Source organism: Pelodiscus sinensis, chromosome 9 (assembly GCF_049634645.1).
Source record: "Pelodiscus sinensis isolate JC-2024 chromosome 9, ASM4963464v1, whole genome shotgun sequence".
Classification (NCBI taxonomy): domain Eukaryota; kingdom Metazoa; phylum Chordata; order Testudines; family Trionychidae; genus Pelodiscus; species Pelodiscus sinensis.
Window position 1 is genome coordinate 55,131,030 of NC_134719.1, and position 13,904 is coordinate 55,144,933.

Below are 13,904 nucleotides of genomic sequence, written 5' to 3' on the forward strand. Positions count from 1 at the left end.
TTTGAGTCTGTAATGCTGACGTACATGGCCATGCCCTCTGTCCATGTAAATTAGCGCCCCGCCCCCCTCCCCTCCCGCCGTGGTGCTCCACTGGAGAGCAGGGCATTGACGTACACGGACAGGGGGTATAGCCGTGTACATCACCGCCCCCCTTCCCCTCCTGCCGTGGCACTGAGTGCTGCACCACTCAGCCAGGCTGCCACGGGGCAGGAGAAGGGGGGGCAGTGATGTACATGGCCCCGCCCCGGCCGTGTACGTCACCACCCAGCCCCTCCTCCCCCGTGGAGGCCCGGCAGGAGACGGAAGAAAGCTGAGAGAGATAGAGATACACGGAGCGAGAGACCTGAGGCTCAGGAGAGAAGACCGAGGTAGAAGAGACCTGAAAATCCTGTTTTATGACGGGCTAATTGGATAATATATATATATATATATATATATATAAGGGCTGCGTCTAGACTGGAATGATTTTCCGGAAATACTTTTAACGGAAAAGTTTTTCCGTTAAAAGTATTTCCGCAAAAGCGTGTCTAGATTGGCAAGTGCCTTTGCACAAAAGATTTGCTTTTTGCGCAAAAGCATCCGTGGCCACTCTCGACGCGATTTTGCGCAAGAAAGCCCCGATCACCATTTTAGCCATTGGGGCTTTTTTGCTCAAAACAGTTCTTTCCTGTCTGCACTCGCCCTATTGAGCAAGTATTCTTGCGCAAGAGGGTGTTTTCCCGAGCGGGAGCGTGAAAGTATTTGCGCGAGAAGCACTGATTTTGTACATTACAAAGTCAGTGCCCTTGCGCAAATTCAAGCAGCCAGTGTAGACTGCTGGCAAGTTTTTGCGCAAAAGTGGCCGCTTTTGCGCAAAATCTTGCCAGTCTAGACGCACCCTATGGAGTGAGAGAGAGAGAGAAAGAAAGAATGAGAGAGGTTTTATGTAAGATGGCAGTTTGATAGCATGCAACTAACTGGAGTGCATTCTTTATCCACATCCAGGCACATCACTGGAAGAAGAAATAAAAGCTTTCACACCCTGCTCTTTCAATGTGCCACAGACTGGACATAAAGGAATCATTTCCATTACGCAACAGATTAGCTTCCCCATTGAGACTGCCTCACAAAGGATGCCAAATGTGGAATGGATCCCTGTCTGTTTGGTACTGCATTGAAAAGCACCTAAGAGGGTATATCTGAAAACAAAGATGATTTTCCATTAAAATAATGCAGAAGCAGTACCATCCAAAAATTGGCATTTCCCAAAAAACTTCCTTCTCTTTGTTGTGAAACTGTCCACTTTTCCCAAGGCAAAGGAGGATTACTCAACATTGAGGAAACCCTCTTTCCACTCACAGGCGTATCTTCCTCTATGCCTCTTTAGTACTAGTGGATTACTGTGTTCCCTTGAGGTCAGGAAACCATTTGATTAATCATGTGCACAACTAGAACATCTGATTTTCCTTATTAGAAAAAAGTGGTCTGTCTCCAATGAGACTTCCAAGATCAAAAAAAGAAAAAGTTAATCCTGCCTCAGATATGTGAGGGAGATATGTTGACATATCTACGTTCAACGATGGAAAGAGTAGTGGTGGACAAAGGAAAATCAACTCATACAGCAAAATCTTTCCACGGCTTTGTTTGGATTGCCTGGTTTTTTAATTAGAACTGTGTGAATGTTGTGCTACTGAGAAGTGCTAAATCATTTTGCAGATTGAAGTCCTCTACTGACCCATAAAATACAGGCAGGCTAGTGGAAGCATCACCATCCTGCCCAACTAATATGCTTCAATTCTAACATGAAGGGCTCAATTCCCAGGATCATCATAGGGCTGGTAAAGAGCCTGAAAATAATTCCCAAATGTTCATGTGAATAACTGATCCTCTTGCAATGAGAGTCACAATATTCCTTCATTTTTGTTTCCTGCAAAACCTTGTATATGTGATTTTATTTTAAACAAAGATATTCACAGAAAACAAACGCCTCAAATACTTGTGCAAATATGTTTTCCAGGAAGATTCGTGTCAGAAATAAGCATGCTACCTTCTTCCAATCACTTTCCAGCCTCCTGATTATAAAGCTTGTCATACAGGTAAGAAGCAGAAATAATACCAGGTGACCTAATTCATCGACCATATACGACAAGGAAAAGGCACCCAACGGAATTATTTTTATCTTTGATACAGTGACTGCAGGAGCTAGTGTTGAAGTAGTGCCCTTCCTGTCACTTTCTCAAAGGCATAAGCCTGATAAGCCTGTATTCATTTAGTATCCAATATTAATGATTAATACTATTTTGTGCTTTAAATTTACTTTAGGTCAGACTCTTATGGACATGAATTTATTGTTCTCTAAAGAGAGTAAGAGAAACCTTGCACCCATTGAGGAACGTGGGACATGCCGTGAATCCTATGAGCAGCCTTTCTTTCCAAATATTTCTTCCTTTTATTGGAACTGGAAAAGTGAAGCTGGAACTGGCATCAGCCTACATGTACTGGAACCTTTTTTTGGTGCAGTCATGTCTTTGCCAATGGAAACACTTATGTCTGTACTGGCATGGCTAACTAGTCCAGTTTTTTGATCTAACTCAAACTTAATGTAGAAATATCATTCAATGACATCACGTGGAGACTTGAGAAATTCACAAAGAATGTCTCTGCTCCTCATTAATGGCTCACAGTGAACCAAGAGGTCATGGATGAAGTCTTGAAAAGGACCAAAGTCAAGGGAAAGTAACAAACTGATGGTTCATCAGGATTTATCAATTAAAGGCCCAAAATAAAGCAAAAATATGAGGCTGCTCAGCACAATCTCCAAGAAACCCAACATGACTTTAGGTAAGGCCAAATAGTTCACTGAGAAAGGACAATGTGACTGAAGATCTAAGTGGGGTTCCTTTGATTTAACCAATAAGGATGTGACACCTCACTGCCACTGCATTAAACTCTGAGTTAATAGGTGTATTTGGTACAAAATTATGGTGCTTAGCAGAGACTAGTGTACACTACCTGTTTGGTCATTTCTTTTCAATTTAAAGAAATGTCTTTCATTTCTAAATGTTACTAGAATATGAGGATTCATAATATACCCAAAGTTAAATGTATAGTCTTTCTCAGCTACCTTTCCTTGGAAGCCATTCAGGAGTTTACCAAAGGCTTCTAGGATTGCTCAAAGGATCCAGGAGGAGCAAGGGATCCCCCTAAAGGAAGAGAGAACAAATAACAGCGGGATGGCCAGTCCATGTGGTCACTATCTTCATCTATTACTTGCTTAAGTCAAGTTGTATCTGGGCCAGGGCTACTTAACCTTCTCTTGAACTCAAGGGACCACAACTCAACTGTGCTAAAGAAGCAAGTGATCAAAGTCAGGACTAAAAGTTCATGCACTTTGTGCAGAATGCAAAGAAGTGACAGATTTATGAAAATAACATAGCAAATGTACCTGTAAAAGTTCTCCATCTTTAAGCCATGTGATTGTAGGAGGAGGCACTGCATCTGACTTGCACTCCAATATAACTTGTCTGTTCTGCAGCACAGTGAGATCCTGAGGCCCACTGGTTCCAGCAATGTTAGGGGGAACTGTTAACAAATAAAGAATAAGAAAAGCATGAGAAATATGAACTTTAATTACAACCTTTCTCTGGATAGAACTGCAGTATAATGAAACCAGCAGTTAGCCAAATGAGGTTAGGATACCTCAAGCTTCATAACCCTCTATATTGACAGATTCAGATATGACCTGTCATTCACCGGGTAAGCAAAACCTTGATTTGCTAAAAACCTTTGTAACTGTGTTCTTCTAGATGTGTCTGTTGCTTGTATCTGTTCCAATTGAGGCGTGCACGCACCATGTACACAGCTGCCAGAAAGTTTTTACCTTAGCTGCTACCCGCTAGTCAGTGTGGAGCCCACTGGAGTGACGCCCTATATTTGACCCTGTCAACCCAACAACCTCTCAGTTCTTTCTTGCCAGCTACTGCGACAGGGTACGTCTACACAGCAACATTATTTTGAAATAACAGTCCACGTCTACACAGCAGGCCGTTATTTTGAAATAACATTGAAATACTGTCAAGCTGGAGGACTTCTTAATCCGACTCCTGTACCCCTCATTGTACGAGGAGTAAGGTAACTGTTTTCTTTTCTTCAAGTGCTTGCTCATACATATTCCAATTGAGGTGATTCACAAGTCTTACCCAGGAATGAGGAGTCAGAGTGTGTCTGACTCAAGGACCACGGAGCCAAAGACCATGTCCTTATCTTCACTATTGCATGATTGCACAGTGCAACAAGAAGGTATGCACCAAGGATTAAATTGTGGCTCTGCAGATTTCCTGAAGAGTCCATGAGTCAGGAAAGACTCCAAAGGAGCTTGCACTTGTGTAGAGTGCACTGTGAGAGGTGGTGGGGAGACCCTACACAGATAATAACAAACCTGGATACATGTTGTGATCTAAGAAGATATGCACTGTGAGGAGACAGGTAATCCCTTCACATGATCTGTCACCACCACAAATAGTTGTGAGGACTTGTGAAAGGGCTTGGTTCGGTCAGGGCCAGATTAAGGGGGGGGGGGCTAGCCAGGCAGCTGCCCGGGGCACCAACCTATGGGGGGCGCCTGATGGCAGCTGTAAGGGGTGCCATGCACCTGGGGCAGCACAGCGCCTCTTAGAGCTGTCATCAGGCATCGCATCCCCTAAGGGCACCATGCACCCGGGGCCTGGGGCCGCGCAGCGCCCCTTAGAACTGCCATCAGGTGCCACGCACCCAGGGCCGGGGGTCACGTGGCTCCTCTTAAGAGCTGCAGTCAGGCGCCGTGCACCCGATTGCAGCTGTAAGGTGCGCAGCGTGCTGGGAGCAGGCCGCACATGCATCGCGCGCCCGTTGCCTGGGGCGCAGGAATGGCTCGAGCCGGCCCTGGGTTCGGTCAATGTAGAAAGCGAGTGTATGCCTCAAATCAAGGGGTACAGTCTTGGTTCTCATGAATTCTAGTGAGGCTTAGAGTAGAACACGGGAAGAAAATTGTCTTGACCAGTGTGGAAACTGGAGACTACTTCTGGATGAAAGGTCAGGCAGAGCAAAGCTGAACCTTGTCTTTGTGGAAAACAGTATTTGGGGGTTCCAACATCAGGGCGTTAAGGTCCGATACCTGCTGAGCACAGGTAATTGCAACCAGAAAAGTGAGCACAGGTAATCACAACCTGCCACAAAAGGTAAAGCAGGGAACACATGGCCAGAGGGAGGACCCATAAGTTCTGAGAGGACCAGATTAAGGTCCCAGGCAAGAACAGGGCACTGAGCCAGTGGGTGACATCTGTCCATACCCTTGAGGAAGCATCCAATTGGGCTTGAGACTACAAAGTGGCCAGCCTCTCCCAGGTGTAAAGCTGAGACAGCCACCAGCTACATCCTAAGTAATGAAGTCACTAAGCCTTGTTGCTTCAAGGACACTAGGTACTCCAGCACCTGAGGAACAGAGGCAGATAAAGGATCCAAACTATGCTGCAAGCACCAACACAAAATCTACTTCCACTTGGCAGAGTAAGTGAGCCTGAGAGAAGGCTTCCTGCTATGAGGGAGGGCCTGTTGAACTTGCTCTGTGCAGGCCAGCTCAGATGGATTTAGCCATGAAGCCGCCACACTGTGAGGTGAAGGGAATAGAGGTCTAGGTGACAGATGCCCATAGTCCTACATGATGAGGTCCAGGAGCAGAGTAAGTGGAATTGGCGGTTGTACTGATACCACCAAGAGAGTGGGGTACTAGTGCTGACGAGCCCACACCAAGCTCTTGGGATAATGTTTTCCCTGTGTGACGTAGTGGGGGGGAACTTGCTGGTTTCTATGGGTCTGTGGTAACCCCCACTGGCTGCCACCGGTACCACAGCCCAGAAGGACAAGGGATGAGTCATTATGCAAAGGGGTCTCTCAACCTGCCCGACCAGCTACCCCCCAAGGAGAGAAACAAAGGAAGGTGGAATGCTGCCCTGGCTGGGGGGCAGGGCTGAAGGAGAGTTAGTTAGTTTTGGTCTGGGAGCATGGAGGAAGCAGCCTCAGCAACAGGCTGGGGGGTTTAGAAGCCGAGACACCCCCCCCCCCATCTCAAGGGGGGCTGAGGCATCCTAGGCCTGCCCTTAAAGGGGCACGGGCTGGCTACGGTGCCTGTGCCAGGTGCAAGCCTGCCAGCACCCAGCCAGCAGACCCTGCACCTGGCACGGATCGAGCCACCCACCCAATGCCCCCCAGCCCTCCCCCTCTTCCCGGGACCAGGCAAGTGCAGCCGGGCTGATGGCCGAGTGGTGTGATGTGCCCAGTGTGGGTAGTCCGGGCAATCCAAGCCAGGGCTGCTTTGCAAGCAGGGCACCCCTGAGAACTGTCTGTCCAGGGTGGGGGTCGGGTCCCTTCAAGCACAGCCCTCGGCTAGCCTGAGACAGCATCTCCATGCTCTAAGTCCTCCTCTGATGCCTTGCCGGCACTGCTTCCGGCCATCCTTAACCCGGTTCAGGGTCCACTTAATGTGGACATGCTAGTTCGAATTAGCAAAACGCTAATTCGAACTAGTTTTTTAGTCTGGATCCGTTAGTTCGAATTATCTTACTTCTGCTGCCAAGTAGTAATTTGATACTATGTTTTCTCCTAGAGGAGACAGGAAATTACTTTCCATTGTCTTAATCTTCAGAGACTAGATTGACAAGATCTAGAGGAACTGACTTACTGACAGAAATGCCATTTTTTATATCTATCATCATCTGAACTCTATATTGTAATGTGTGTAGCTATATATAGACATATAGCCTGTGCTCATTATTGCTTCTCAGTCTTACTGAAAAAAGCCAAGGGCAAATTCCTCCAACTTTCTTTGTTATTCTGATTTCCATTATAATTAATTGTATTTTATTTTAAATAATTATGTTTGCAATGTTCCATCATAATTGTCTCATGTTCTGAATGGCTATATTGTATACAAACTTTAAATATCTGTATTTGATTTAATATCCTTCTCAGAAGGTGCATTGTCACTTCTGTTTTCCTGATACTCCATATATAAATTTATAGGTTGCAAGGCCAAAAGGGAAGAAGCTAAATGGATTGAGTCCTTGAGACTTTTGCAATAAGACAGATTTTCCAGTCCTTTAATCATTCTCCTAGCTCTCTTCTGAAGCCTCTCCAATTTTTCTATAATGCCTCTTGAAGTATGAACTCCAGAACTGAACATATTATTCCAGGAGTGGTCCTAACAGTGGAAAAACCAGATATAACCTTTTAACATATATAACCAGATATAAACTTTTTACTCCTATTCAAGATTCACCTTTTGCCAAAGTGTCAAAGATTGGAAGCTCATATTCAGCTAATTATCCAGCAGGACCCCTCCAAGTCTTTTCCAAAGACAGAATCCCCCCATTCTGAAATTATGATCTGCAGTCTTTCTTCCTACATAGGTGGCTTTACATGTCACTGTACTAAAACACATAGGCTTTGTCTATGCGGCAAGCTTTTGTGGCACAAAATATGCTAATGAGGGACTCATTAGCATAAGTTGCGACACCATTAGCATATTTTCTACCCAGGAGAGGCATAAGGATCTTGCGCAAAATGGCTGCACTGCTTCTTTTTGAGCAAAAACCCCTTGCGCAAAAAGAAATGACAGAAAATATGCTAATGATGTCACAACTTATGTAATGAGTCTTTCATTAGCATATTTTCTGCTACAAAAACTCACAGTGTAGACAAAGCCATACTGTTTTCTTGCACCCAGCTTACCAAACAATCCAATTTACTCTCTAGCACTGACCTGTCCTCTTCATTATTTACCATTTTCTAATTTTTATATCACCTGCAAACTAGATTAATGATGATTTTCTGTTTTCTTCCAGGTCATTGTTAAAAATGTTCAATGTTCAATTAGCCACACTAGAAACACATCCACTCAATGATTCCTTATTTATAACCAGTTTTGACATTTGTCAACTAGACAGTTCTCAATTCACTTAATGTGCTATTTTGATTTTGTATCATTTTAGTCTTCTAATCAAAATATTATGCAATACCAAGTCAAATGCCTTATAAAAGAATAAGTATATTGAATAATTGCTATTACATTTATCTTCTAAATTTGTAATCACAAATGTTTTCTTTCATTTTTTTATCCTTTTACTTTTATAATTTAAGTGTACTTAATTTATAAAAGGTAAGAATTAACATCTAAATAACCGTAAGTTGTACTTCCATCTCCACTTCCTCTAAAAAAGATCTGCTTCATTACAGATGTCCTTACTTAGGACCCAGACCTTGGCTCTTCTGTTCTAGAATGGATATGATGGATGCAGTCCAAAACCACGTTAGATCACTGAAAACAGTATTCAAAGGGTTTTTTCTTTTCTTTTTCAGGCATTATTCACTGGATAACTTTTTCTAGTTTTTAAAAGCAGTAGACAGTGCACTATTAGGCTTATAGTATTAATGAATGTTTTGATCATTTTCAAATCAAACTTACCATGCACTCTTACTAGATATTCTTTATCATCATCTCCTGCAGGATTAGATGCCATACAAGTATATCTTCCTGTGTCTTCTACCTATGGTACACTCAGATAACTTTAGTAGAAGCTTCAGAATAACAAATACAAATTATAACACCAAAAGTAGAAGTGATGATGGCAGTTGTCTTTGCTTAGCAGCTAGTGATTAAAAGACACAACACAAAGATATAAAAACCCAAGCAATTCCTGGGAGACAGCATGCAGCCAGCGATATCTGAAAGCGTTATCTATTTTATATTGGGTAAATTGTGTCCATGGCAAGGTGATTTGCAGCTGTAGCATCACAGAAAAATAGCACCAGGGCTAATGTGACTCAAGCAGACACAATCTCTTCTGTTGTACTCTTTGCGATGAACAATCTATTAGGATGGAATAGACTGCTCTCTGAATGCATCATCCCATCTTGCAGGCTAGTATGAGATGGAAGAAATGGGACTCTGCCTCCTCCCCAAATCCTTCTTGGCATCCAGGTGCTTGAAAGAAGTTGGCACAAATAAGTGCCTATGTTCTCCAGAGCATAGGGAGCACACAGGTCCCTTTGTCTGCAAGGTCTTTGGCTCTCCCCTCTCTCTTCTCCTGCACAACACAGCCATGCAATTATGTCTCGTCTCATATCATCTCATCAGAAGAAGTGGGCTTTGACCACAAAAGGTCATGATACTATATGTATTTTGTTAGTCTCTAAGGTGCCACAGAACTACTCGCTGCTTTTAAGTTGCAGACTAACATGGCTACCCCTTTGAAACTCTGGCCTTTATGTAATTAGTCTTGTTAAATGCATTCTCCTGCCCCCAAGAATTTTTTGAGTTCTTAAATATTTATTAACTTCTTTAGACCTTCAGGTCCTCATAATTTGTTCCATGTAAAGTCTCGGGGGTGGAAGGTGTTTATCATGAGCAACAAAAAAAAATTAGTCTAGGTCTGTCTTTATTTGTCTATCTTCTCCTGTAACCCTCCATGTTGAACTACAAAGTTGAAGTCTAGCTGTCCTCATAGCGAATGTACGTTTAGTTGAAGTTTTCTTGGAGCTTTTTTTATTGTCATTATTAACTGTCTGAGCTGATTTGAAATTTTTCTTGTATGGTTTTTATTAGTTTCTCAGACCATTTCCGCTCCTAGTTCCTATACAAATGGTTGTAAATCCTGGTGAGCTTGCCTCAGTGGTCTATGCGTGTGCAAAACAAAGCGGGGGGAGGGGAATCACAGACAACAGAAGAAAAAACAGAAAAATAGACAGAAGAGCCTAAAGGGAAGGGAAAAAACAGAAAAACAGAGAAGCAGCAGGGTAGATATTGAAATTAAAACCGAAGGGGAGGATACACAACAGAGTCCTCTGTGCTATCTGCCCTGCAGTCTCCGGAAGCTCCACTAACCTCAAATCAAAGGATTCTGGGAAGCATTAGAGAGTAGCTGAGGCAAGGAGAGGGAAGTGCCAATCCACCGTCCCAACTATAGTATCAGTGCACTTGCAGCCGGATCAGGGTTCAAAACACTGAGGCAGAAAGTGAAAAATATCGTGTCCAACTGCAACTGCAGGGGGAATTCTACATAGGCAGAACATCATTAACCAGTTTAGGATTTGGCCAGTCAAGCTCACTAATTCTTCTATTCTGCTGAGAAGTGTTGCAGGTTCATTAATGGCCACAAATTGTCTGCACCTTGGCTTCACGTGGGATTGTACAGCACCTCTCAGCATTATGCTGGGTTATAGTTTAAAGAGTATAGCTATGTCTACACTACAGATGAGGGGTGTTAATTCACTGTTTGTGTGCACATGCTAGCTCTCATCAAGCTAATACAAGCATAAATAACAGAGTACCCAGGGTACCAAGTCATGCTTGACCAATCTGATTAGCTTCTATGATGAGGTAACTGGCTCTGTGGATATGGGAAAGTCAGTAGATGTGATATACCTTGATTTTAGCAAAGCTTTTGATACGGTCTCCCACAATATTCTTGCCAGCAAATTAAGAAAGTATTGATTGGATAAATGGACTGTAAGATGGATAGAAAGCTGGCTAGATTGTCAGACTCAACAGGTAGTGATCAACAGCTTAATGTCAGGTTGGCAGTCGGTTTCTAGCAGAGTGCCTCAAGGATCAGTTCTAGGGCCAGTTTTGTTCAACATCTTTATTAATGACCTGGATGTGGGGATGGATTGCACCTTCAGCAAGTCTGCGGATAACACTAAGCTAGGGGGAGAGGTAGATACGTTGGACGATAGAGATAGGGTCCAGAGTGACCTAGACAGATTAGAGGATTGGGCCAAAGGAAATCTGATGAGGTTCAACAAGGACAAGCGTAGAGTCCTGTACTTGGGACGAAAGAATCCCAAGCATTGTTACAGGGTGGGGACTGAATGGCTAAGTAGCAGTTTGGCAGAAAAGGACCTGGGGATTACAGTTGATGAGAAGCTGGATATAAGTCAACAGTGTGCCCTTGTAGCAAAGAAGGCAAATGGAATATTAGGGTACATTAGGAGCATTGCCAGCCGATCTAGAGAAGTGATTATTCACCTTTATTCGGCACTGGTGAGGCCACATCTGTGGTATTGCATCCAGTTCTGGGCCCCTCACAATAGAAAGGATGTTGACGCATTGTAAAGGGTCCAGCGGAGGGCAACCAAAATGATTTAGGGGGCTAGAGCACATGACCTACAAGGAGAGGCTGAGGGATTTGGGCTCATTTAGTCTGCAGAAGAGAAGAGTGAAGGGAGGGGGAGGAATTGATAGCAGTCTTCAACTTCCTGAAGGGTGGTTCCAAAGAGGATGGAGAGAGGCTGCTCTCAGTAGTGATGGATGGCAGAACAAGAAGTAATGGTCTCAAGTTACATTGAGGGAGGTCTAGGTTAGATATTAGGAAAAACTATTTCACCAAGAGGGTGGTGAAGCACTGGAATGGGTTACCTAGGGAGGTGGTGGAATCTCCATCCCTAGAGGTTTTTAAGTCTTGGCTTGACAAAGCCCTGGCTGGGTTGATTTAGTTGGGATTGGTCCTGCTTAAGGCAGGGGGCTGGACTAGATGACCTCCTGAGGTCTCTTCTAGTTCTATGATTCTATGGTATACTGAGACATGACAGTGGAAGCACAATTGAGCTGTGCAGAGTACAAACTTGCCAGCAATTAGGCTGGAGACATAGTGTGCCATCAAAGTGGTGATCGGCCCAGCTCTGCAAGCTTGTCTGGGGCTAGCAAAGACTAGGTTCATTTACATGTGTCAGTCACCTGAGCACTGGCTATTTGAAGGACCTCTCCTCCTCGCAGGACATGAGCATTGTCATTCTGTGGGAGTGGGCGACCATCTTTCATCCACGTGATTTTGGGGACAGGGATGCCAACAGAAACACAAAAGAGCTCCAGTAGGTGGCTAGCAACCACGGCTATCTCTTCTGGTTGATCAGATCCATTGATATGAGGGGGCTCTGCAGGAAGGAAAGACAATTCATGTTCTTTACTATCATAGGAATTGGCAGGCTGTCCTGGGAGAGAGACTTACCCCAGCCCTCTCTCACCACAGCAGCTTGGGCCCAGGTGAGATGCACCTCTCCATGGCTGCTGCAGCTCCAGCAGGCATAACCAGGGGTGGGGTGCATGCCCTCCACTTGGGGCAGGTCCAGGTTCATCCCCAGGCAGAGTGAGGAATGCAGCAAACTGTGCACTTTTCTCTCACTCCCTGATGAAGTGAGAGGAAAGTGCACAGTTTTGTTCCCATACAAAGTGGGCGGGGGTAAGGAGGAGAGGCAGGAGTTCAGCCCCCCTGCCCTCCCTAACGGTCACCTTGGGGTGGGAAGCTCAGAGCTGGTGCAGTCTTGGACAGGGTTGGGGCAGCTCCTTTCACCTGCCTGGTGATTCTGTCTCCTCTCTGTATGGTTTTATGAGAAGCAATCCCATTCCTGGCACATCCCATTTTCCTGGCAAAATCAAACTCTTATCTTGCTTTAAGTTATGATAAGAAGAAGCTATGTATAACAATAGTTTTTGATATCCTTAGGTGGAATATGCTACACAGTACAAGTGAATTTGTATAAGATCTTCAGCGGTTATAAGTTGATATGACCTCGATAAACTATGCCAGTTTACACCACCGGCTGATCTCACCCATTGAATTTAATTTCTGTTACACCAAAGTTATCGGGTTAAAGCAAAGTATTCTGTACATCAATATTCTGATTTATATTTAGCATGTTTCTGTTCTCTGTAAATCTCAAAAAGCAACATTTTGATTATGTTCACTCAAAAATAAATTCCATCCCTTTAATCCTACTTTCTCATGAGCACTATTTCCTGAAAACGTTATAAATTTCTAAAGACTTTTTAGCTATTGTCTCTATTTTAGGCATATTTCTGCATATTATTTGAAAGTAAAATTAACACCTACCCAGCACTTTTAGGGTAAAGTGCTTGCTGACTTCCCCTGCTTCACTGGATGCTATACAGGTGAATCTGCCTGCATCATCAGTCTCTGTCGTTGCAATATGCAGGACCATTCCTTGATTTTTCATAGTCAGATGGGGTCCAAGGCTTAGGGCTTGTCCATTTTTAAGCCATAACATACTGGGGGTGGGGGTTCCATCAGTAATGCACATCATAGAAGCTGGATTGCCTTTTACTGAAGTCACTTCCTCTGTTTCTCCAGCATTGTCCATGGTTGGTGGTACTGCAGAGAAACATCATAATTACGGAATACAGCCAAACACTAATCTGTCTATCTCTGGAAGAGGAGGGAGAAAGCTCCTGGTGCCCCCTCCCCCCAACTGGCGGCTACGGGGGAGGGAGAAAGTCCCTGGCAATCCCTACCCCATCCTGGGAGGGCCAGAGGGGAGGGAGGGAGCCCCCAGCAGAGCTCCACCTGATCCGGAGAGAGGCTGGAGGAAACCCGTGCTGACCTCCCTTGCCCCGGGAAGTGAGGAAGCCCTCACTGGCCACTCCTGCACACCCATGTCCCCAGATTCCTGCCCTGAGGCCCCCATAGTTCCAACACCCTGCCCTAACTCCTGCAGCCCCCACGCCACCATCCCCTGTCCTGAAGGACCCAGGCAATACCAAGTAAATCTTCTAATTCTTAACATAAAACAAATGCCCTGTGAAGCACTTGCATTTCCTAGGTCTCTTACATTTGTGGTTAGTGTGTGTGACTCTTACAATTCAAGTAGAAATAATAGGCCACATTTATTAAAATACAAGTCTACAACACATTATGTGAACCAAAAAAAAAAATAAAATAAAAAAATAAATAAATAAAAGGAAAGAGTGTTTTAAGATTAGGCAGTTAGGCTCTTCTTTCCTTAGCAAAATATTAGCAAAAGTAGTAAATTTTCCATATAAAGCATCTGCTGAAGATTCACTTAGTAAAGTTTTCAATATTGTGTTGGTGAGAAAATTA

General features: G+C 44.1%; 1 protein-coding gene across 3 annotated transcripts in view; it reads right to left on the reverse strand.

Annotated features, from left to right (window-relative positions):
* The window catches only part of HMCN1 (hemicentin 1), a 360,405-nt gene that overhangs the window by 60,194 nt on the left and 286,307 nt on the right, over nucleotides 1-13,904 (reverse strand). For all 3 annotated transcript variants that reach the window (XR_012906027.1, XM_075936754.1, XM_075936755.1), the window contains exons 68-71: nucleotides 12,900-13,178; nucleotides 11,747-11,943; nucleotides 8,477-8,558; nucleotides 3,425-3,561 (exon numbers count right to left, since the gene is read on the reverse strand). Coding sequence is in view for 2 of the 3 variants with exons in the window: in XM_075936754.1 (XP_075792869.1) it covers nucleotides 3,425-3,561; nucleotides 8,477-8,558; nucleotides 11,747-11,943; nucleotides 12,900-13,178 (695 nt within the window). In the remaining variant the exon portion in view is untranslated. The remainder of the gene's footprint in view (nucleotides 1-3,424; nucleotides 3,562-8,476; nucleotides 8,559-11,746; nucleotides 11,944-12,899; nucleotides 13,179-13,904) is intronic.